This window comes from Dryobates pubescens, chromosome Z (genome assembly GCF_014839835.1).
Source record: "Dryobates pubescens isolate bDryPub1 chromosome Z, bDryPub1.pri, whole genome shotgun sequence".
Classification (NCBI taxonomy): domain Eukaryota; kingdom Metazoa; phylum Chordata; class Aves; order Piciformes; family Picidae; genus Dryobates; species Dryobates pubescens.
Window position 1 is genome coordinate 57,390,730 of NC_071657.1, and position 25,303 is coordinate 57,416,032.

The window sequence follows — 25,303 nt, forward strand, 5'->3', positions numbered from 1 at the left end:
CTCAGCCTAGCCTTCAGTGGCCAGGGGCAGCAGGCTACTGCAGCACATTGAAGAGGGTGACTAACATGGCGTCGCCTCGCACCTCTTGCTCCTCACCCGACGGGGCTGCGGGCAGGGCCCTGACGTTGAGCCGACCACCGGGCACTGCGCCGTACGGCGGGTAGAGCCCTTGGACAAGAGCGGAGAGCGGCTCCCCCTCGTCAGCCAGTCTCTAGCTGAGAGCCGTGGGACGGCAGCAAGCGCCCTGCCTACCGCGGGGCGGAGCGACTGAGGGGCGACGTCGGCCGCTGCCACCGCCACCGCCGGGAGGCGGTGCTGCGGCAACCGCCGCTGTGCCCGTAGTCGCCGTGGGGCGGCGAGGCTCGGCTCTGCCTCACGTTGCCAGCGCCCAAGTGCCGGCCGGTTGGCGTAGGTGCTTAAATACCGTCGCCACCTGCGCTGCGGCAGTTCTCCGCACCGCGGCCAGGTAAGGGGTGGGCATTAGGAGCCCTTCACCACCGACCCTTTCCCGCATCTCCTCTACTCTGCGCACCCCCGAGGGCGGCCGCTGGCTGGCCCAGGCCCTGAGGCGGTGCCGTGTTGAGCAGAGGCTGCTGCGCTGCGTGCCGCCGTAGCGGGGAGCTTCCCCTGGTTGCCGGGGCCGACACAGCTCCAGCCGCGGATTGAAGAAAGTGGCCGGGCGGCGCGAAAATGGCGAGCGGTCCCCGGCCGCTCCGGGGAGGCTTGAGGGGAAGCTTGGGACGCCGGTGTAAGGAGAAGCAGGGCGCGGTGGCGAAAGGGGGGCATCTGCGGCGGACAGGCTGTGGGAGGCGGGCGCTGCTGGCGGTTGACTCGGCGGCCGGCTGGCCCCCGTAAAGGGGTCGCAGCGGTGGGTGGTCTTGTGCCATGTGTACCAGCGGCCGCTCCATTCACAGGTGGAGGCTATGGCTGTGCCCCTGCGTGTCAGCTATCGAGGGCATAAATGCCCCGGGACAAAACCCTCTTTATCTCTGCCCTGGAGAGCTCACCGCTCCCCACACAGCTTGTCTGCAGTTGAGAGGTACCATCCGTTGAGAGGCTGGAATCTCTGAAGGGGCTTCTACAAGTTACTCTGCCGACATGTAATGCTCAGGTTGCTGCCGGTGGGATACTGCTGGGAAAGCACTGGCGAGGAGGCTTTCCCTGGGGTGACGATCTGACCGCACGCAGGGCGGGTGCTGCTTCTTCACAGTGAGGTGGTGACAGGCTGTCCTGTCCCACTCCTTGCTCCAGCACAATGTGTGGGAGCTGTACTTTCAGGGCATGGGCCACTCCGTTGAGCATCTTAATGTGGCTTGGAAGAATAAGTGAATTAGAAGACAGCAGACCTGACTGGCTGATGCATGAGGAGAAGGATGCCGTGGGATGCTACTTTTCCCAGGTGGAGCAGAGTTTCACTGCTCGTCCATGAGTTCACTGTGTTTTGGCCTCAGGCCAGCCTCAGGAAATTGGGACACGAAGGCTTTGGGCATATTTTGGAGTCCTACAAATCCCTGATGGTCCAAGTCATACACTCTCAAAGATCTGTAAGTCTCTTTGCCTGTGCCTTTTGGTGTATTGAGGTACAGCAGCATCATGTGACAGACCTTCCCAGGAATTGCTCTGTCTTTCTGTACCTGTTTGAAGGAGGTCAGCTCTGGCTTTAATTGTGTCCATCCACCTCCCCAGTCTCTGTGCAGGTACTTCAGAAAATAGGAGCTGCTTTGTCCCAGTTTGTGTGCCACCAGTGTCATGTAAAAAGCATCCCACCTATATGCATGGGACCCTTTAGCTGAACGTCGGTGCTGTCCTAGTTGCCTGCATGACACCCTGACAATAGGTTACCACGCTTTGCTTTGCAAGCTTCTCTCTGCCTCCTTTTTGGGTCCTCGCATCCAATTGTGGTATCAGGATTCTCTTCCCAATCAAAGTGAGTGGGGAACATTTGTGGACCAACTTTCACTCTAGTTGTTCTCTTCTAGTCCACAGGAATAAGTAGGTGGCAGCTTCTTCATGTAGCACAGAATCTCTGACTGCTGGTTTGTCATAAGAAGGATCTGTAGCACGTGTCTGAAGAGTTGCAGGATTCATCCTATTTTCTGGAATTTCCTACTGCAGCTGCTTTCCAGCACTTCTCCAGACAGTGACTCCTGCTGCACCTGTGATGGTCATAAATAACACTACAGTGTTACTTGTCTTATACTGTGAGTTGACACAATCATTTTGTCAACCCTTATGGGCAGTTTGTGCCATTCACTCATGGCATGGGGATCTTTTCATGCAGCATCCAAATCTTGGAAATCTTCCTGGAACATCAGAGTTCTATGGTCCATGAGATGAGAGCACTAGTTAGAGACTCTATATACAAGAGGTCAAATTGGATGTATTTTGCATGTCAAAACTTGTTAGTGGTTGTAGTCTTAATGTTGCTTTAAAGTAGAAAACTAAAATACTGGCATTTCTGTCAGGCATTTCTCCCTAGCTTTTCCTATGAGTGGTTATAAACACCATGGGAAAGGGAACCTGGGGTTGAATGTGGCAAATTCCAGCTTACTTTAGTTTAACCAGCTGTTTGCATGGATTGTTGCTTTTGCTGAATGTCAAGAGTGCAAACCAGGGGAGCAAGTGTGTTGTGATAAAAGACATAAAATAATGGGGCTATAGAGGCCAATATGAATAGAGGAGGAAGTTAGACACAGGGAGCGAGAGGAAGTGGAGAATTAGTCTTGTTTAGACATGAAAGCTAAGAAGTCAAAAGTCTTCCTTCCAGGTAGCTTATGCTACCAGGAGTCAGGGTTTAATTTGAAACCTGGGAGGGAAAAGAAAAAATCACACAATAGCAGTGGCAGCTTCCAGGTAGCGGTTCAAAAATTCTTTTAAATATGGGTGAAAACACTTACATGGAAAATTCTTAGAAAGGGTGGCTTGTGACTTCTAATAGGGTTTCTGTTGGGGACTACAACTCACAGGGTATTGTAGTTCTTGAACTAGACTTTAATACTTCTGCATGGAGTTATTTGGGTGGCTTTGCAAGCAAAAGAGAAGGAACAGGGCTTACTCTGGGAAATGTAAAACAGAACAACAGCAGTGTTTTAATTCTTCCAGTTATTGTGGTGATTTCTGTTTTTTTCTTCTTAATTCTCAGTTCCTGAATTCATAAGATCACATGTGGCATCAAATTTTCATAGGAGTAAAGGAGAGTAAATTTATAGCTCTAGTGCTTGCAGTGGAAATCTTGGACAATACAGACTCTAAAGAGTCAAACAGAAAGCAAAAAAGTCCCATTTTCATCATTAAAACTTTTATTTTAAAACCCTTGTGGTTATCCATAATGTGAAACAATACAAGTGTTACACAGAAAATTACAAGAAATAATGGTAATATTTCCTGTTCTATATACCTGGCATGGGTCAGACTTATAAAAGGATAAAATACTGTATAATTTAAGTTAAACATAGAACCAGACCACCTTTGTAAGCTGTGTTTGCAGTTTCCTCTTCCCTCATACGTAACTGCTGCCACACTGCTGGAGTTTGTTCTAGCAGTTTCTGACCTGGTATTTCCATGTCTGCTCTCAGGCTTGGGAACAGTATGAGTGGAAAATTCCTTTTTGTCAATATGCCTGTGGAGATAACCTGATCTAATGAAAGTATTTCAAGCACATAGTCAATATGAGGCTTGCATCTTTCTTAAAATACTTCTTCTTGAAACACTAGAAATAAAGCTTAATTTTGCATTGGGTTTTCTACTATAATGTGGCAGTGGTGTAAATGAAAATCAATCCTCCCATGGATTTTGCAGCGCAAAATCTGTGGTTTTCATATTCCCAGTCACAACAAACTGTTCTGAATGTTCTTTCTTTTGTGGCTTGAAAGAATTAAGAAAACATTCACATGCTTCATTTCTAATGTGTGTTTTAACTTACTCTCATAACAAGAAGATTGATGGAAGAGAAGCAAGCACCGTGTTGGAGTAGTAAGCACAAATTTGTAGGTTTTTCTATTTAAAAGCTAAACACTTGATTTTCCCCCCCTGTTCATATTACTTCCTTTTGTCCTAATGCTCTTGTACTTGCGTCCCTGTTTTCTTCCCTAGAGAGAATTGTAAAGAAAGGATTCAGAGCTCTCTCTAATTAGAATGTTTTTGATGTTACAATGGCTAATGTGCTTCAGCAGAAGAATATCTGAAGACAGTTGTGTCTGAAACTGAGCTTTGCTGGGTGTACTTTTAAAAGAAATGTATTAATTTCAGAGGCCCTTTACTCAGTTTTCTGCATTTGTTGGTAGCTCAGTAAATCTGAGCCACCTCAGATCAATTATGAAGATGGGGAATGATTCTAGACATGAAGGAGCATATGTAGGTATGTGAAACAATTTTATTAGCTTTGGAAGGACCAGTGAAATCAAGGAAGGAAGAGTGACCAATTCCAGTTTATCTGCCCAGAAGTAGAGCATCAAACTGACTCCAGCTCATGCAGTGTTGAAAGTGTGCTGGGCTTGAAGTCTTCAGCTTGAAATCTGTCAGAATTTCCTTAATTTCTTTTTGTGAGATACTGTCCTACCTTTACTGCTTTTTTTTATAACTGGTTTTCTTTTAGAGTGAAGCTGTGACTCTTTTACTGAGAGCCTCAGCAGTGTTTCAGACCAGTCTTAGCAGAGGGGTAGACTGAATTCAGAACAGTGGAAAAACACTTAGCAGACAGTTTACAAATTAACTGGCCACTTTAATGGTATGCATTATGGGAGGTCTTCCAGTTTTGCTGTTTGAGATAGCCAGCTGGGAGACTTTGTTGGTTCCTGCCGTAGCCTTCCTGCTATGGGGTGCAGCCTGTTTCCTTGTATTTGGAGACTTAGGCCTTTTACCTGCGTGTTACTTAGTTGTCTTCTCCTGTGCTGCCAAGGGGTCTGATTTATGTTCAGCAGTCTAATAACTTCATCAGTGGTGTATCTGCCTAGCTAGTTCTTTAATTTGCCTCTACTCTTACAAGTGGCTAAGTGACTCAGTAGATTGCCTTGCATTGCAGCCGGATAAGTATGTGTTTGAGTGACTGGTGAGTATTTTGTTTCCATCCCACTGTGGCATGTCGTTTACAGGGGAGTGACACAAAGCTGGTTGTGGCTGACTCATGTTCAATGGTTTCCTTCCAGAAATCACACAATACTTTGTTTCTGTTGCGGAATTACTTCTGTTGAGGCATATCTAAGGGGGATTCAATTTAACTTGACTTTAAGCTTCCAGTCATCTGGATTAGTAGCAGGACAGTGGAAGCTCACTGAGGTTAACTAGCGAACAGTGGTAACTAAGCCAGTTCCCTGCTTCCATCTGTGACAAACATGTCCAGTCCCTATACATGCTTCCTGAGATATCCAAGTAGTAGACGAAGTTGTCTGTCATGGGAGACCGCTGTTGAGGGGAACAGGGCAGTGTTAAAACACTGCAGTATGAGTACAGTTAAGAACCTCTTCACATAGTAGGGGATATCTTTCATATGGCCCCTCTGGAATTCTTCTTTTCTGTAGTCTGAACTTCCCCTGGGTTTCAGGTTGGCTTTTGATGGGTGGTAGCCACTTACACTGAGATCTTTGTCACTGCTAGTCACCGTGGTATGGGATACAGGTTTTCTTCTGAGGCCAGAGTGCCGGAGCAGCACAAACTTTTGCTTTTTTGCTGAAATATTTTTTTCTGGAGCTCACTGAATGTCAATTTGTCCTAACTTTCAGTCAAGCTTTCTTTGCCCCAGTTTGTCCACATCTAGAATGGATTTCCAATCCATAGTACTGTATGGACTGTTACTTCCTCCAGTATGAGTTTCTGTTTTCTTCTGGTGTACTTCTGATTCTAGATGGCCATAAGCTCAGGGACTTTCTGGGAGCCACTTTTGTTATTTAAAGCTTTCTGAGAGCACAAATAAAGGATTCAGGAGTAGGAAAAGTTGAAAGTGTGGGAGCAGTATGCTTACCAACTCTTAGCTGTGGAACCAGTGAGACTTGAAGTATATGGTCTTTAATGTGGCTTTTATCCTTTTTTTTTTTTCACTTTTCAGAACAGAACCAAAAATCATTGGTGTGTATGCTCTTGCACCTGTAGAGGACAGGAAGTCCATTTAGGAAAGAAACAGAAAAATCTTTCTTGCCTGTGGAAGTAGAAGCAATATTTATATGCTTTGAAAAGGTATGTATTAGAAGATTTATGTGATTAAAACTCCAAAAGTCATCAATGCTCACCTGCATGAAGATTCTTTCTCTCAAGAGCTGTCAATTCCTGACATTTGCTATAGAAATTTCTCCTAGCTTTCTGTTTTCTCAAGGGGAGTGGTAGCCTGTCCTTGTTCCCAAGATTCAGCCTTTGAAATTAATACCCCCTTAATCATAAGACTGTATTTAAATAAACAATTACAGTTGTTTTCAGTCTAACTGTAAAGCAAGTTTTGGTTTTTCATTGGCATTCAATGGCTGCAGACATGATCAACCCTTTAATCCATAACTGAGATACTACAAAGCAGAGATACAACTGAGAGTATATAGTATAGCTTGAATAGCAAATAGTAAATGTAATGTAGCTAGTCCCACTGGTGTTTTTTACCACTTTTGATCCATGTATTTTCATGTTCACAGATCTACTGTAGTTTTCTGCCACTTAATGCTAACTGGGAAAAAAAAGCCCAACTCATCTGCTTGAGGAGATTCTATTCTAATGTATCCAGTGGCTGTTCCTGCACCAGGAGGTGAAGGAAATAATGGACAACATGGGAAACGTATTTTTTTCATTTTTGTTTTTGGAGCTGTGTTGCTCTGCACTGGATTCCTGCTGTCTGTCTTTATTCTCCAGTCATGCCCGTCTGGAACCTTCAGTGACTGCAGTGAGGTCCTTAAGGCTGCTGGGCCTGTGCTGGCGATAGCTGGACTGGTTTGCGTTTTACTGGCACGATCAAGGGCCAGGTTGTATATAAGACAAAGACAGCTACAAAATGAGCAGGTGTACAGCCTTGTTTTCTGTCGTGGGAGCTGTCAGTTTGCCCAGTTTCTCATATTTGGATTCCTGTTTTTAACTAGTGGAATGCTAATTAGCATCCTGGGCATTTGGGTTCCTGGCTGCAGCCCCAGCTGGCACAGCATACAGCTCAACCACACCGACAGTTCTGATGTGGACCTCCAGGGCTGTGGACTCCTGTCACTTCAAATCATGGGACCTTTGATTGTGCTTACTGGGTTGTGTTTCTTCGTGATAGCTCATGTTAAAAAGAAACAAAACTTAAATCTCAATCAAGAATCTTGCGAAAGTGAAGAACATACTCACAGTCCTGAATCTTTTCAGGTCACAGTAGGTAGGTAAATAATACATGAATTTTACATTTGAGAGTTAGTAGCATTTGTTGGGTTTTTCCCCACTAGTGTCAGTTTTGGAATGTCAAACCATCAAAAACAAGAAATGTTGCTTTGTCTCATATGTTTTCTGTATGGTCAGTTCAGTTACCTTTCTCTCCTTTGGCATAAAAAGAAGGATGTGACTGTCTGTCCAACACAAGTCATGTAAGCTGACACAAATCAATCCACATTTCCTTTCTGAAATGTGTAGCTGGCACTGCGAATCACAGATTTGTTGACTTCTGTGACTATATTTAAGATGTATTTTAGCCTTGAGCTCTGACCCCTTAAATAGGAGAATATGATTCATAAGCAGTGTATTTTTAATTTTTTTTTTCTAACCTTGGCCAGATCTTCCATCTACCAAAGGTGTAATTCCAAGATGCTTCTGTTAATTTCACAGCATTTGAGGAAATGTCATATGTTAGCATGGAATACTCCTATGCATATAGCACAGCTTTTAACACCCAATGAGTACATCCTATGCAAAGATAGCTTTTTAGTTCTCAGAAAGGGTTAATGAGTTAAGCAGAATATTGCTTGATTGTCCTCTGATTGGCTGGACCTGAAGTTCATTATGCAGAACCTTTTTCCTTCTGCTCATCAAACGGATATACAAACCTGTAACCTGGTGACCCTCAGAAAGTGTGAGGGTTTAAAGTGAGTTTTCTAGCCATCAGGATAAATCAAATGATTATAGAAAGGAATTCAGATTGTCCTTAAAGGCATGAAGGCAAAATTAGTGGATTCCTTTTATGCTTCCATCAGGAAAAGTTAAACTTGAAGACCAAAGTCAGAGAATCATAGAATTAACAAGGTTGGAAAAGACCTCAAAGATCACCAAGTCCAACCTGTCACCCAAGACTCCATGACCACTAAACCATGGCACCAAGTGCCACGTCCAATCCCCTCTTGAACACCTCCAGGGACAGTGACTCCATTACCTCCCTGGGCAGCACATTCCAATGGATAACAACTCTCTGCAAAGAACTTTCTCCTCACCTCGAGCCTAAACTTCCCCGGGCACAGCTTGAGACTGTGTCCTCTTGTTCTGGTACTGGTTGCCCCCACCTGGCTACAGCCTCCCTTCAGGTAGTTGTAGACAGGACTCCCCTGAGCCTCCTCTTCTCCAGGCTAAACAATCCCACCTCCCTCAGCCTCTCCTCGTAGGGCTTGTGCTTGAGGCCTCTCCCCAGTCACGTTGCCCTTGTCTGGACAACACATTCAAGAGTCTCAATGTCCTTCTCAAATTGAGGAGCCCAGAACTGGACACAGTACTCCAGGTGTGGCCTAACCAGTGCTGAGTGCAGGGGCACAATGACCTCCCTGCTCCTGCTGGCCACACTATTTCTGGTGCAGGCCAGGATGCCGTTGGCCTTCTTGGCCACCTGGGCACACTGATGGCTCATGTGCGTCTTGTTGTCAATCTGTACTCCTAGGTCCCTTCCTGTCTGGCTGCTCTCCAGCCACTCCAACCCCAGCCTGTACCGCTGCCTTGGGTTGTTGGGTCCAAAGTTCAGTACCCAGCACTTGGATTTGTTATGTTGGACTTTGCCCATCTGCCCAGCCTGTCTGATGTCTTGTTGGCATAGTGACATTCTGGAACAATGGTGACTCAGCTAGAAAACACCTCCCAGCTTACTCAGTGGTTTTTGTATTCCCTGGCTTGTTCCTGCACACAAATTATGAAGGAAAAAAAGGTGTCAGGCAGCTGTAAATTTTTTATGTAAATTGTGCAAGCTCAGTGAGTGATACAAACTTCCCGTTTAAGTAAGTAAGTAAAAGTTAGAAACTCCTGAATTATGAAGTTGGCAAGTACACTACACAGCATGCTTAATAGTAAGTTATGTATCAGTACTGCTGTGGTATGACTGATGTGCCTTTGGCTACAAGTAATTTAGTAGGAAAACTGTCAGGCCCACAAAATCAATCAAGAGCCCTTAATGACTTGAGTACTTGAGCCCTTAATGACTCGAGTACTTTTGATATAACACTGCAGTGGATGTGGAGAAACTTAAAGCACTCTGTTAGTTATGAGGTTAGATGTGAGGAAAGCCAATTACTTGCCTTCCCATAAAAGGAGAGCCAGCAGTAACTGTGTTCTTCGCACTTCCAGTTTCTGAAGACAGCCAACAGCCAGAGGTTACTATTGCTTAGCTGGAAAGAATGTTTCTCTTCCCCAGCTGTACTGAAATCTTCCATTTATGAATATGCTGCATCTTTTTATTTGGGGATAATTTTGCTTTTTAAGATACCTCCAATGTATTTTAGCAGCCCAGAATATAACAGTTCTGTATGTGGGATCATTGCTCTTTATCTTAAAAGGTAGACAAGTACAAATACAGTTATTCCAAAGGCAGGAAATCTAAGGTACAGATAGAATAAACAGTGGTGTTCAGTTTTTCAGAGGTAATAATTGTGGGTTTTTTTCCCCTAGGTGATGCTGTAATGGTATTCCCACCTCCACCACCTCCTTATTTCGCTGACCCTGTGTCACCAACTGTGACACATTGTCTTATGTCAAGTGGTTTGCCTACAAGTGAAAGTCCTCCACCATACCACTCTATCTTCAGTGATGGGTAAGAGTGTTTTCTTCTCCATCTTTGTAAATACAAGGTGTTTCTTAAGGCATCCAAGGCCATATTCTTAAATAGTCACTGTGGATAACTCTACCAGGTACTGCAAAGTTCTCTATTACATCACTTGACTTCTTTCAGATACCTTTACTTGAAATGACACTAAAATACCTTAGTGAAAAAGGGGACTAACAAACCATAGAATATCATTCCTGAGGATTAAATTCTGACTCAAAAGAACTTCCAAAGTGAACACAAAGCCTCAAATTGTTGGCCTTACCTAAATATGCTTAGATTAGATTTCTCCCACAGATTATCCAAGAGAAGATGCCCCTAACAGCAGTGACCCAGTGGCATGATATCAAATTGTCAGATTTTAGGAAACCTCTGTAGACCCAATGTGGGGACTGCTGCATGACAGCTATCCACAAGTCCTCTGACCCTGGGAATGCCACTTCAGTGTGTGTTGTTCACCTTATAACCCTTACTGCCTTGAAGTGAGACCTGCTGTGCTGGTCTGCTTTCTTTGTGCAATAGCACTGAGTTGAGATTAAAGGATATTTTGGTGTTTCAGGAAGCTTGAGGAAGCTTGCAAGAAAGGTTGCAATGCAAACTTAATCTCAGGATGTTATACTTTACCCATGCAGCCACTTTTCCACACATGGAGTACAGCTGATTTGTTAGATGCAGCCACTGCCACGCTCAGGAAGCATGGTCTGCGCCGCAAGAACTTGGCAGGGTTATTTATCTATCCCTTATGGATTGCCACCAGTGGGCTGCTAACTTGAGAGTGAAAGGGGTCACTGCAAGGGCCACATACCAAGAACCAGAACTGGATCTGGTCAGGAGAGTTAGATGCCACAAGCAGAGAACTCCCCAGGCCCTTCATGATCTCGTATTGACTTGGCGTTACCTTTTGGAGGGTCCTGTGCCAACTTGTTTTTGATCTGCCAGTCAGTAGGTGGTATGGGACTCTTTCATTGAATGGCAGTTTATAAGACTCTACCTGCAGCATCCTAAGCACTGTCCCTGCAGCAGCAGCCCCAGCCTGCCTGGCTGTGTCAAATTGTTATCAGTTGTTGGGCCATTGCTTTGAAAGCTTTCCACTATACTCCAAACTGTTCCACTAAGATGAGGCAGTGCATTCCATGCCCAGCTGTACCAGCAGTGTGCCTGATGTTGGTGGTTCTTCAAAACTAGTGCTTACCTTTCTTTTGAAGCAAGCAAACATGAACTCTCTGCCTGCTCAAAGACCCAAATGCCACAAGAAGGGAATACTTGCAATAATGATGGTGCTTATTCTTGTTACCACATTGTGTGCAGCCACATGCAGTCATCCCTTGAAGCATATCTGGTGGATTCTTGAAGCATAGCCCTAGTGTGCAAGGCATTCTTACCTGGTCAGTTACCATCACAATTCCTCATATTATCTTCCATTTCTTAGTGCCCTCCTCCAAACATTTTCTCCCTGTCTTTGTTGGAAACATCAGATGTCTCCACCTGTTGCTGTTACAAGCCAGACCATCTTGCCTTTTCTCTGAATCACTTTGGGTTTTTTTAACGTAGCGTAAAATAAACACCTCTTTGTCAAAACCCCCTACTCATTCTTTGCTGCTACCAGGGCAGCCCTGTAGTGCACAGTACAACTAGCACCCCAACAGAAAAAAAAATCATGTGCATACCACCTAGGGAAGGAGACTCTCAGTGTTTGGTTCCCACTGACTCAGGTCCAGCTTGAGGTTGATGACTTGCGCTGATGGGTGTAATGCCTAAAACCATAGCTACACCTGTAGTTAATGCAGTCTGATGACCTTTGACCTAGATTTTTTCAGAGAGAGTACTTTTTGTACAAAGGTTATCAGAATCTCTTCCTTTAGACAGTGCTCTAAACACCTGCCCATTCAGGATGACAAGGGTAGTTGCAGGGATAAGATGCATTAGGAACAGTGTGGCCAGCAGGAGCAGGGAAGTCATTGTGCCCCTGTACTCTGCACTGGTTAGGCCACACCTTGAGCACTGTGTCCAGTTCTGGGCTCCTCAGTTTAAGAAGGACATCAAGACACTTGAACGTGTCCAGAGAAGGGCAACAAGGCTGGGGAGAGGCCTTGAGCACAAGCCCTATGAGGAGAGGCTGAGGGAGCTGGGATTGTTTAGCCTGGAGAAGAGGAGGCTCAGGGGTGACCTCATTGCTCTCTACAACTACCTGAAAGGTGGTTGTAGACAGGAAGGGGTTGGTCTCTTCTCTCTAGCAACCAGCACCAGAACAAGAGGACACAGTCTCAAGCTGTGCCAGGGGAAGTTTAGGCTCGAGGAGAGGAGAAAGTTCTTCACTGAGAGAGTCATTAGTCATTGGAATGTGCTGCCCAGGGAGGTGGTGGAGTCACCATCCCTGGAGGTGTTCAAGAGGGGATTGGACGTGGCACTTGGTGCCATGGTCTAGCCACGAGGTCTGTGTTGACAGGTTGGACTCGATGATCTTTGAGGTCTCTTCCAACCTTGGTGATACTGTGAAAAGTGTTTTGTTCCAAGAGAGGAGTGGCTTTCAGGACAGGCACAATTATTGTGTGAATAAATGTTTTATTTTATGAAGTGTAAAAGTCTTTGCCTGTTCTCAGTATGCAAGTGAAATATATCAGCTCTCAGAAGTATACTACTGCAAAAAAAGGACATCCAGAGCATGCGGACTGAAAAAACTTCCTGCTGTTGAAAGAAGGCATTTATGTAAAGTCTCTCTATTCTTACTGGGCTGAGTGCAGGTGTCCACAGCTGTAAAGTGTTTCATACCAGCTGTTTTATACCATGCTGAGCCAATCTGTGCTACAGCTCCAGCATGTGATATAACTCCCTTCTGAAGTGTACATCCCAGAGGTACATGCAAAGCACGTGAATGTATATGGAGAAATTACTTGCCCCAAGTGTGAACTCAGATCTTTGGTATCCCTGATACAGCCAATTCAGATACAGCCAAGGGCACCATCAAAAAGTTTAAAAGCATTTGAAAGACCAGGCTGGAATGGATAACTGGGAGAAATATGGGAACATACCTGTTCTGCTGTAGCCTCACAGGCAGGTGAGAGACAGTGTGACTCTTGTACCACCTGTCTGTAAAGGGACAGTGCACAAAACTGAGGGTAGAAGTCCTCTCCTCCCTGTAATTTCAGGCCCTGGTTTCAGCTGTAGGCTGCCTGCCCATGTGTTCAGTAAAATGTGTGGATTATCAAAGAGTGAGATAGAATGCAAGCAGCACATCCTGTACTATAAAAGGGAAAACATGAGAGGTAGGGGAGTGGCAAAAAGCTTTCCCTAGTGGTGTACATACCAAATGACTGCTCTTTCCTTCACCCACTCTACAAAATCCCCTGCAGCTGAATCAATTGCTTTAATCCACAGATGGCCAGTTCTGGTGATTTGAATTTTGTGTGTGATCCCATCAGTACAGTCATTGCTGATTGCCTGTCTATACTTCTCTGCCTCATGAACATATGTACACAAAGAGGCAGTTGTTAGCCCAACTTGTTGAGGCAGTTTCCAGTGGACTGAACAAAGCACCTGAATGTTAGGTGCAGAAACTCTGACCTGTTTTCACATTCTGTGGCTGGGAGTGCTCTAGCTGTTTCTTTTCCACACTCCCCAGAGTCCTCACAGAACCCCTGTGAGTTAATAGCACTTCTGGGTATTTCACTCAATTACTTTCTCCCAGGGCTTATCCCTTGGTAGCAGCCATAACATCTTGACTAGTGTAAATTGATTCCCAAGCCCTTTCATGAAGGAGAAGCAGTGGCTTTGTTCCTCCAAACATAAAGCCATGGTTGAAAATTCCCAAGCTGGAAGGGAATACCAATTTCATACGTAGGTGGTTACCAATCAAATGTGAATTGCTTCTTCAGCCCACTGCTCTATGTTCTGTGAGTGAGTGAGTTCTGTGGTGGAGGCTGTGCTGGATGAGAAAGTTTGGTAGAATACTGAGTTGTTTTTTGATCCCAGAAATGATTGGGTAGGACTTCAGCATTTGCCATGTTGTAAATTCCCTATCTTTTAAATGCACATGCTGACACACCAGTAACAGTGCTGAAGATGAGGTGACTATGCTCCACACTCCTGCTTCTCATGCAGTACACAAAATCAAGAGTCAGTTCTGGGAGCAAGTAACAAGGAGCAAGGAGTTCTTCTCTTCCCCTGTGAAGCACCTGAAGCAGTGTGCTGAGGGCAAACTCGAGAGTGAGATGGAGCAGAGTACCAGAACTATGCAGATGCAATTAAGTGGGATCTAGTTAGGATGGTCAGAGGAGTGCAGTGAATATTTAGCTGTCCTCTCTTACTGGAACTTAGTAGTCTGGCCATGTTCATTTGCTTCTGTTTCTCCAGCTCTGAGTGGGAATACTACTACTCCATGTCTGCTGTGATCTGCTGAAAAGCTTAAAAAAAGTTTCAAGTTGCCTGTTAGGTAACATCCTAAATGGCTAAGGATTGTGATTTTTTTGTGTGTGGTGCAATTCTGTGTCTAGGGGAAGGGGACAGCATGTATGTGATAGACTTCACAAAAGGGAAGATACATTAGGAGCTAAGGATCAGAAGCTTTAATAAGATTGTGGAACAGCTCTGCCAGAAGCAGCTAATACCCATAAGCCAGACTGTGACTAGTGATGTAAAAGGTTAGAAGGGAGCTTGTGTGCCCTTCTCCTCTGAAGTAATAACATTTCTATGTGAGTCATCATGTACTCTATGGAATTAAATCACAGTATCACAGTATCACTAAGGTTGGAAGAGACCTCAAAGATCATTGAGTCCAACCTGTCACCACAGACCTCATGACTCGACCATGGCACCAAGTGCCACGTCCAATCCCCTCTTGAACACTTCGAGGGATGGTGACTCCACCACCTCCCTGGGCAGCCCATTCCAATGACACTCTCTCAGTGAAGAACTTTCTCCTCTCCTCGAGCCTAAACTTCCCCTGGCACAGCTTGAGACTGTGTCCCCTTGCTCTGGTGCTGGTTGCCTGGGAGAACAGATCAACCCCTTCCTGGCTACAACCACCTTTCAGGTAGTTGCAGAGAGCAATGAGGTCACCCCCTAGCGCTTGTGCAAGTTCTTTGCTTCAGGGATATTTTTAGGCAGTGTGTGCATACATGTATGTAAGTCAAGTGTAATTTCACTCACTGTGAAGGAGTGAATTATGCTAATACACAGTTTTGTGTTTCATAGGGCACGGCTTGCAGGTGATGAAAGGACAGTTGCTGCTAGAGACTACGAAACCATATATACAATTTCTGGAAGCAGCTCACCTTCAGACATTCTTCCAATGCTGTACCTTTCCTCTGAATCACCTCCAAAATATGAAGAAAAAGCATCAATAACAAATAATGAATGTTCTCCATCTTCTTCATGTATTTCCCTAGCCACATCTGACACCAGCTTGTAGAGGACTGACAGACTTCATTTTTAAATTTAATTCTACACTCTCACATTTACAATGTTTGAATTTATTTACATTTTGTAATAAAAGCAATAATGTTGGCTGTGTCTAATTTTTCCTCAAAAAGCATAAATGATGAATTTGGGTTTCAATAAATATTAGTGCTGGGCTTCTGAGCAAGTAGTTGAAAGGATTCAGTTCACTGCAAGAATGCTAAATACCCATCTTGTTCTGTTACAGCTTCAGTTTCTATTTTTAATTGTTCTTCATATAATGGAGGCACTCAGCAAAGACCAAATTTTTTTTGTTACTTAAATTAAATATGTTTGGAGCTTCATAAAAGACATAAATAGGAAGTGTTCTTATTTCTATTTTTGTATGACTTTTGTGGAAAATACTTGTTTGCAGAGCTACTGACTTTATGTGTACTCTGAAAGCATCACAAATAGCAGGGTTTAAGAATGGGGCCAAATATGTTAATGGAGAGCTTAAATGGTTACTTTTTGGTCTGCCTGGTAACAAACACTCATAGCTTAATTTAGACTCTCTCTGGTCCTTATATAAGTATAATCCCTGTGAAAATCAGTTTTAGTCAGGAGTTAAGAGCCGTAAGGCAACACTGAGGATAGGTAATAGGCTAACAATTTGGCTGTGGTAATGACTGCTGTCAGGGGCATTCTGCTGTGGTTGCATATAGAATCATAGAATTGTTGGGATTGGAAGGGACCTCAAGGATCATCTAGTTCCAACCCCCCTGCCATGGGCAGGGGCATCTCACACTAGATCAGGTTGCTCAGAACCACATCCAGCCTGCCTTTAAAAGCCTCCAGGGATGAGGCTTCTGCCATGTTCCTGGGCAACCTGTGCCAGTGTCTCACCACCTTCATGGTGAAGAACTTCGTCCTAACATCAAATCTGAATCAACCCATTTCTAGTATTATTCCATTCCCCCTACTCCTATCATTACCTGACACCCTAAAAAGTCCCTCATCAGCTTTCTTGTAGGCCCCCTTCAGATACTGGATGGCCACAATAAGGTCTCCTCAGAGCCTTCTCTTCTCCAGACTGAACAGCCCCAACTCACTGACCTCATAGGAGAGGTGCTCCAGCCATCTAATTATCCTTGTGGCCCTTCTCTGGACAAGCTCCAGCACATCCAGATTCTTCCTGTAATAGGGGCTCCAGAACTAGGTACAGTACTCCAAGTGGGGTTTCACTAGATGTGGTGGTTTAGGCTGTGTGCCGGCTTCTGATGCCACGGCACAGGCCACACCTGGGATGTTCCAGAAGGGGGCCCAGCCCAGTGAGTGGTCACAGCAAGCCAGGTATTTCATTCCCATAATGCCCTGCTCCCCTATAAAACAGCAGCTTAGGGTCCTCTGTTTCTCTTTTGTCCCTCTCCACTGCCTAGGTAAAATGGGCCAAGGCTGGGTTGGTGGGGAAGAAAGAGCCCTGGGGGGATTTTGGGTGTACCCCCCAGGTGGGGGATGGGATGTTCTTGGGTATGTTCTGTGATCACTCTCTCTTTGTCACAGTGCTTGAGGTTTTCTGTAAAAACTTCCACTGTTTTTTGGGTTTTTTTCATTTTAAACTTTCCACCGTTTTTTGCAATCCGTTTTGTCTGAGTCTTTCTTTTGCCTGTGGTGGGAGAACTGGTCCCTCAACCCACTACACCAGAGCAGAGTGGAGGGGGAGAATCACCTCCCTCGACCTGCTGGCTATGCTTCTCTTGATGCAGCCCAGGATGTGATTTTCTTTCTGGGCTGCAAGTGCACACTGGTGGCTCCTGTTGAGCTTCTCATCCACCAGCACCCCTAAGTCCTTTTCTTCAGGGCTGCTCTCAAGCCAGTCCCTGCCCAGCCTATATCAATGCTTGGGATAGCCCCAACCCAGATGCAGGACCTTGCACTCAGTCTTGTTGAACCTCATGAGGTTGGTTTGTGCCCACCTCTCCAGCCTGTCAAGGTCCCTCTGGATGGCATCCCTTCCCTCCAGTGTGTCTGCTGCACCGCACAGCTTGGTGTCATCAGCCAACCTGCTGAAGGTGCACTCAATGCCACTGTCCATGTTGCCAACAAAGATGTTAAACAAGACTGGTCCCAGTCCTGATCCCTGAGGGACTCCACTTGGCACTGGCCAATACTTGGACATGGACCCATTGACAGCCACTCTGGGTGTGGCCATCAAGCCAGTTCTTTATCCACTGAATGGTCCATCCATCAAACCCATACTGCAACAGCTTGGAGACCAGGATGTGGTGTGTGACAGTGTCAAAGGCTTTGCTCAGGTCCAGGTAAATGATGTCAGTTGCTCAGCCTTCCTGTATTAATGTTGTGACCTTGTCATAGAAGGCCACCAGGTTTGTCAGGCAGGATTTGCCCTTGGTGAAGTCGTGCTGATTGTGCCTCCAGGAGGTTCTGCTCCATGACCTTACCAGGCACATAGGTGAGACTGACTGGCCTATAGTTCATCGCTCGTTCCCTTTTTGAAAATGGGGGTTATGTTTCCCCTTTTCCAGTCAGTGGGGACTTCCTCAGACTGCCAGGACTTTTGGAATGTGATAGAGAACAGTTTAGCTATCTTATCCCCCAGTTCCCTCAGCACCTGTGGGTGTATCCCATTGGGTCCCATGGACCTGAGCATTTTCATGTTCTTCAGATGGTCATGAGCCTGATCTTCACTCAAAATGGGCAGTTCCTTCTTCCAGTACCTGGCATTATCTTCCACAATTCTGGGAGTGTGGCTGGAGCCATTGCCAGTGAAGACTGAGGAAAAGAAGTCACTGAGAACCTCAGCCTTCCCCATGTCACTTGGTTGAAATGCGTGAAGCCACTTCTATCTGCCTGTGGAGGGCCTCATCTGCTTGGTTTTGCTGCTCAGGTGGCCTGTAGCAGACCCCTACAGTAATATCACCTTCCCTGTCTTCCCCTTAATCTTCACCCATATGCTCTCAACCAGTTCATCATCCTTTCCCAGGTGGAGCTCCACTGATTCCAGCTGGTCACTGATGTAGAGAGCAACACCTCCTCTCCACCTCCCCTGCCTGTCCTTCCTAAAGAGCTTGTACCCATCTATCCCTATGTTCCAGTCATGGGAATCATCCCACCAAGTGTCAGCAATAGCCACTATGTCGTAGCATTCCAGCAGTGCAGTGGCCCTCAATTTGTCCTGTTTGTTGCCCAACCTGCGTGCACTGATAGTTTGTAGGGGTGCTTGTTTGTAAGAGTGAGCACCACTCAGCGAGGCTATCTTCCAGGTGCAGATGTCACTTATCAGTAAATGCAAGAGAGGCAGTTTCATGGAAAGGCATGTGACGGGCTTTTTTAACTGATGCAGCACTTCACAGGCCCTGCAGAAATGCAGCTTTCTTAGCTCCTGTATCCCTGTGCAGCCCCCAGGTTAGTGGTAGCTATCCACCTTCAGGATGGAGTGACAACAGGTTCTAGTAAATGTTTGCACCTATTCCTGAACGAAAGGATTTGTTTGGAGTAGGAAAGGATAATTAGAAGCATCCGCGTTGCTGGTGACCTTTGATGCTCCATGACATGCTCTGAAGCCTGTGGGAGGAAAACAGACCCAATTTTGTACCCAGAAACAGAAGGTGGCAGAGCAACTGTTTGGGCTCAATTCAGCATGGTGAATTTATTAGCATTAAAACATCTTGCAAGCACCATCTCTGTCATGCTCATCTAAGTCTCAGAACACCTGCATGCTTTGGGACCTTAGTTACACCTCAGATTGTCTTCTGCCATGGTGAATTTCAGGGAACCTGGCTGTAACAGAATGCCAAGCACTCAAGTTCCCTTCTGTGTCTAGGGACAGGTGATTGTCTCACATCATTTTCCTATGAACATTCCTCTTGCCTGCCAGCATTCTTTAGAGAGATGTTGGTCATCTATTTCCACCTCTGTGTTGTTCCCCAGTTATGCTAGAGCAGCTCTTTCTGCAGGCACACAAACCAGCCAGTGAGTGAGGTATGTTTTGCTAGCAACAGATCTAAGGGGCTTATGCATGCAGAGTAATGAGCAAACACAGCACAGAGAGGGATTTAGGATGTGTGAGCTGATTAAACCGCTTGACTCAGCCATGGGAAATGTCTGTATGAAGAATGAGGCTCCACAAAAGCCAGCAGGCATTTCATACTCTTTTCTCTTTAAGTGTTTTTTCCCTACTGAGTTTTGCCAGGGTGCTGTTCCTTGAATACCTTCTGTAATCTAAGATAGGATTTACCATCTTGATGGATTATTTATTTTGTTAACTACCACAAATGTGATTTTTAACAGTAGTGCCCACTGGCTTTCATGATTTGTGCATACAAAGCCTTGCACGTGTCAAAGGAGCTTCATTCCCTCTGGATTTGTTATGCTATTGTACAAGTACAGAAGCTGGTATATTTTAACTAAAGGATCCCATGCAAACAAAGGCCCATGTTGAATTTCTTCTGTTGTTATAATTACAAATGAACACTCATTTGCTGAAAAGGTTAGACATCAAAAAAAGCATTTCCTCTAAACAAATCTTGAAATATGTCTTTTAAAAAAGAAATAAAATACAGTCATGTCTGAGTGCTATCTGTGAAGATATTAACCTTTTGAGCTGCCTGCAATTTGCTCAAGCAATTGTTCCCAAGATGTACCCAAGAGACCAAGCAAAGGAAGTAGCAATATGTTGACTCTGAGCTGAGTCCTCTGGAACTGTTACCTGACCACCTTCTTCTTCTTCAAGGTTATTGTGTTTTGAGCTTCTACTGCATTGTCTCTGGTGTGGATCATTTTATTTCTTAAAAAGCAGTCTTGAAAGAAAGTATGCTTCAGAAGGATGCTGACTTGACACTTTGGTATCAGCACCCACATATCCTGAGAAGGGCAGGTGTTACTTACCTCTGAAAATGAGGATTGAAAACATAATTTCTCTTTATATAATTTTGAGAAAATACTGAGGAAATAATTCAATGTACATCTGTATTAGCATCTTCTATTTTTAACTTGGAGAATCATTCCTTGAAAACTCGGGAGACATGCTGGGTATATCTCCACAACCTGTTTACCACTGAGAGAGCTAGCACAGCCAGGGCAACAGTACTTGCTTACTGCATTGTCAAAATCTGTTTCATCAAGGTCAGAAAATGTAAGAGGCTAGCAGATATGCTGCCATCACCAAAGGTTACCACTGTGTGAACAGCATTAGTGGGAAGAATTTTTCATGTGGTGAGTAGGGATGATATAGAAAGGAAGCAACACCTTGTAAAACTGTAAAAGTAGCTTAAAATAATGCAGAGCAGCATTTTCGTGGTGCTATAACCCTCTCTCTGCCTTAAGGTTAGCTGAAGTTCTTGACATATAAATGCTAGGGAGCAAATCAAGTTGGTTACTGATTCACGCTTAGTTAAACAGGCAAAGTGGGAGGTAAGGATTATCCATCCTCTGTAAGTGAAGTTAAGGTCTCCATTGTTGGTTGCACCAACTGCTCATAGCTCTACAGTCATTTGGAAATTAGAAGGATTCATGACAAAATAAATTAATTTCCTTCCTCTAGGAAAAGTCTTCATTCCTACCTGACCAGCAGCTAAAAATAAAATAGAAATCTAATTAGCCTGAAAAAATGAGATTGCACAGATCTCTGCAACAATGCTTCATTAAAACAGCAGCACTCACTGGATCACACCCACCACATCCTTGCCTTTTGTGGCTGATCGTGCTTCATCCATCTACACCTTTTCCACCCTACCTCTTCAGAGTCATGGCTTATAGGGCATTTCTGTGTCCAGACAGATGTTTTTGTCAGTATCTCCACATTTCTGCAGTGAATATTTAGGCCTTCATCTGCGCACTTGCATCTATCACATATGCACATATCTGAATAATTAGGTATGAAAATACCTTCAATTTGGTGTGCCTGCTGCCAAGACAACATGCCCCTGGGAGAATATAAGACCACTTTGCAGGTAGATGTAGTTGCAGGCAGCTGGCTGAACCCACTCCTCACAGCTTATTCATTTAACCACTTACAGGTGGTTCTTCAGGTACTGCTCTTCACACGTAATTTGTGTTTTCCATTAAAGACTTCACTTAGAGTTGCCTTCCTCCAGGGGAAAAAAAAGCATCTTTCTTAATTGGTGTAGCAGGTTGAAGTTTCAACCCCAGCATTAACTTTGCCAGACTCAGAAGCAAATGAAGCTGTATTTACACGCAAAATCTACACTCTACAATGGAATGCAATAAATATGTACAAAATATACACTATTTATGATATTATACAGATATTTACAATTAGCAAACAACATGAAATCCCCCCTCATCAGAGACCAGGGAAGTCATTCCAGTGCCCCCTCCCCTGTCTCAAGAGAGAAAAGAAGCAGAGAGAAAATCAGTGGGTTAGACTCAGCCAAGGCCAGCCAACAAGCAAGTTACCTCCCAAGCAAAGCAAAACACAGAGATCAGAAGAGAGAGAATTGTTGTGGTACGGCTTGTCCTCTTCTAGATATTTATCCAAGAATTTGTTTAGAATAATCTTTTGTTTTCCTTTTTATACCCAATAGTGATTTATTTATATTTTTCTACTTTTCTGCTTGAAATCTGAGGGGTGAGGGTCTTGGAGCATAAGCCCTATGAGGAGAGATTGAGGGAGCTGGGGTTGCTTAGTCTGGAGAGGAGGAGACTCAGGGGTGACCTTATTGCTCTCTACAACTACCTGAAGGGGGGTTGTAGTGATGCAGAGGTTGGTCTCTTCTCCCAAGCAACCAGTACCAGAACAAGAGGGCAGAGTCTCAGGCTGCATCAGGGGAGATTTAGGCTGGAGGTTAGGAGGAAGTTTTACACAGAGAGAGTGATTGCCCACTGGAATGGGCTGCCTGAGGAGGTGGTGGGGTCGCCGTCACTGGGGGTGTTCAGGGCGAGGCTTGACAGGATGCTTGGTTCCATGGTTTAGTTGATTGGGTAGTGTTGGATGATAGGTTGGACATGATGATCTCGAAGGTCTCTTCCAACCTGGTTTATTCTATTCTATTCTATTCTATTCTATTCTATTCTATTCTATTCTATTCTATTCTATTCTATTCTATTCTATTCTATTCTATTCTATTCTATTCTATTCTATTCTATTCTACATTTTAAAGGCATAGCCTAAAACTACCACAATTGGCTTCTTAACTTCCCTACACCTGAATGGGTTTTTTTTATGGAGTGATACATTGTACCTGCTCTTCAAAGCAACTCAGTGTGTAATACCATGCACAGATACAATTTTCAAAGAATCACAGACTGTTAAGGGCTGGAAGGGACCTTGAAAGATCATCTAGTCCGTCCCCCCTGCCAGAGCAGGATCACCTATACCAAATCACATGGGAACACATCCATTTCTGACACGTTTTCTCTTATACAACTTCTTTTGCATGTTCTATGACTAAGTCCATGACTTTATATCAGGGATGTAAGAAAATAAAACCTCAATAGAACAGGTTGATAATGTGACCAACTATGCAAAAATTAATAGCAGAAGGAGAGAGAAAAGGAGTAAGTGAAAGCTTGCCAATGCTTACTAGATGGCTCTTGAAACTGGTGAGAGAACGGAGGAGGTGCAGAGCATTACAGAAAACCTGCTTCCAGCAGCAAGTCTGCATTGGTGATAGAAGATTACGCAGAGCAACAGAAAGCAATAGAAAACAAAGCAGTGCTTGTATTCAGGGGTAAGGTCCCTAAAGCAGGTGGGAGCAAACCTTAGTGAGATCTGAAAATGGCACCAATTTTGAAAACCTCACCCTGACCAGTTCCTTAGATTTCACACAACTGTTTTCATTTGTTTAGGAGCTAGTCCAGTTTAAAGGGATGGATTTAGTAAACCGGCATCTTTAAGTGTTCCTGCAACATAGTATTACTTGGCAAAAGATAGCACTGACCTTAAAAAATGAGTGTGATCCAGTAATCTCTTAAGACCTTGACAGCTGCCTGAATGCAGTATTATTGCTGTCTGGGGAAATAAAGAGAGAAGTATGGGGAAGCTTAGAGGAAATTATGTCTTACAAAGAGGAGGCAGTTTAGAGGGAAAGGGATAATTTTAATTTAGATCCTACTGCACCAAACAAAAAGTGTTTTCAATCCCATGTTCAAGTGACAAGTAGTCTTGGAAATAAAGCACTTGTATTCATCAGCTCTCCTCTGCACTTGCTCAACAACCATGAAATCATGTCCTATGTCAGAGTCAAAGAGCATCAATCATAGGATGATGGAAAACTTTCATTTTGGCCAGCATCTAAGGACCACTGTACAGAACCAAGTATGTGCTCCAGCACCCTGCTTTTGCAAATAGCAGTTGCACAGTTCTTGAAAGAATGAGAGGAGAAAGGTGATTCTGCATCTGTGTATACCACTAGCTGGGTAGCTACTATGATACGATGCTGTTTTTGAAAGGATGTTGGAAAGCCTGGAAGATTCAGAAAAGCAGCAAGCATGATTTGTGTTATAGAAAAACTTGACTTGCAGAGAGCATTAGCAAAAGTTCATTCCATTAAGTTTGCCAAATACAAGGTTAAGCATGACTTATGTTTTGGGTATAATTACCAATACAAGAACAGATTATCTAGTATTTCAGCACTTTTGCATTTAGTTGTCATCATATGAAACCACCGTGTTGCAAGTACTCTAACACTTTGCTCAAGTGCTGCAGAGTCCTGACCAGACTTATTGATGGAGGAAGGGGTGGTCCTAAGTGTATTTGTCATGAAAATTGTTGGCACCCTCAGTAAGAGAAAAGGCATAATACTGACTTTGGAAACTTCCCATATAATTTTTAAAGGAGTCCAGCACTAATACTCCTCAAGGTCTACCTCCTAACAAATGAGGAAGACACATATGCAATTGCATTCAGCATCAATTCTGAAAGCAGAAAATTTGGTGCGCAGCCCCTTTCAGAAATGAATTTGTCACACTGTGTGAGATAAAAATGCACAGCAGACTAAAGGCCCCTTTACTGATTTTGAAGAAGTAGTCTGAAAGGTGAGATTTATAGTTCTATAACTAAGTTTTTCTTACATATTTCAGGATAAGCTTGCTCCCCCAGAGCTGCTGATAGCAGGAAATAGCATTCTACATTCTGTCACCTGAGAGTGATTTCTGAACTGTGCATACTCCCCTGCCATGCTAGTCAAAACGGATCAAGTAGTTGGGAAATTTTTCTCCTTAAGGAATTACGCAAATTATACCAGAACCATCTGTCAACAATTACTTTAGTCTCAAACTGTTAGGAAACAGAAAATCTCAAGATCTGTCTGTTTAATATATGGGAGATAGGTTCAACTGAACAGTTTATTGAGGTGTAAAAAAAACATTCCAGGTAGTTGCAAGTACAGGATAACATTTCTTGCCAGAGATTTACAGGACATTATTTCTTACTCCTGCAGTGCTGCACAATTTAGGGTATGTGGGCTTTATTCAGTGTGAGCTTTGAGGAAGGGGTGGAATTCCCACAACAAAAAAATGTCCACAATTAAGGGGAAATTACAGAGCAATTATATTGCCTTCAAACAGCTGGAAAGCTTTAGCTGGCTGGAAATAACTTTTCTCCCGCAACCAGCAGCTCTCCCAGGCTGTTCAGTACTCACTACCCTGTTGCCATTTACCCTGCCACCCACCCAGCCAACTAATCCTTTTAGCAAAATCTCAGAAAGCCTACTCTGATGTTTTTAAACCACAGGAGTTCTGGACTGCAGAACAAGCTGCAACAGAGGTCCAGATGTGGCCACAAATCTCATGCTTGAGAGCACTGCAAAGCACACCCAGCAACGCCTATGCATTTTCCTGCAGATCTGTGTTGCTGGAGCGGTGGCTCAAGGAGAGTAAGAGTTGCCTCACTGCTGTTGACTGAATGTATGCTCTCCGTATGTTGGACACATCAGCTGGCAGGGGGGCCTAGGAAGAGCTGTGGTAACTGCAGCTTCCTTCCCTTCCCATCTGGCA

At 44.3% G+C, this 25,303-nt stretch overlaps 1 protein-coding gene across 2 annotated transcripts; it reads left to right on the forward strand.

The window, feature by feature from the left end:
• The first annotated feature begins 384 nt into the window (after positions 1-384).
• On the forward strand, positions 385-15,363 carry TMEM171 (transmembrane protein 171). 2 transcript variants are annotated; one of them, XM_054178311.1, is made up of 5 exons: positions 385-466; positions 6,041-6,168; positions 6,612-7,321; positions 9,799-9,940; positions 15,143-15,363. In XM_054178311.1, the coding sequence occupies exons 3-5, from the start codon at positions 6,691-6,693 to the stop codon at positions 15,357-15,359; spliced, it is 990 nt and encodes a 329-aa protein (XP_054034286.1). In that variant the 5' UTR covers positions 385-466; positions 6,041-6,168; positions 6,612-6,690; the 3' UTR covers positions 15,360-15,363. The 2 variants fall into 2 exon arrangements, with proteins under 2 accessions (XP_054034286.1, XP_054034285.1); XM_054178310.1 differs by having other exon boundaries at positions 398-466; positions 6,046-6,168.
• The last annotated feature ends 9,940 nt before the right edge of the window (positions 15,364-25,303 follow it).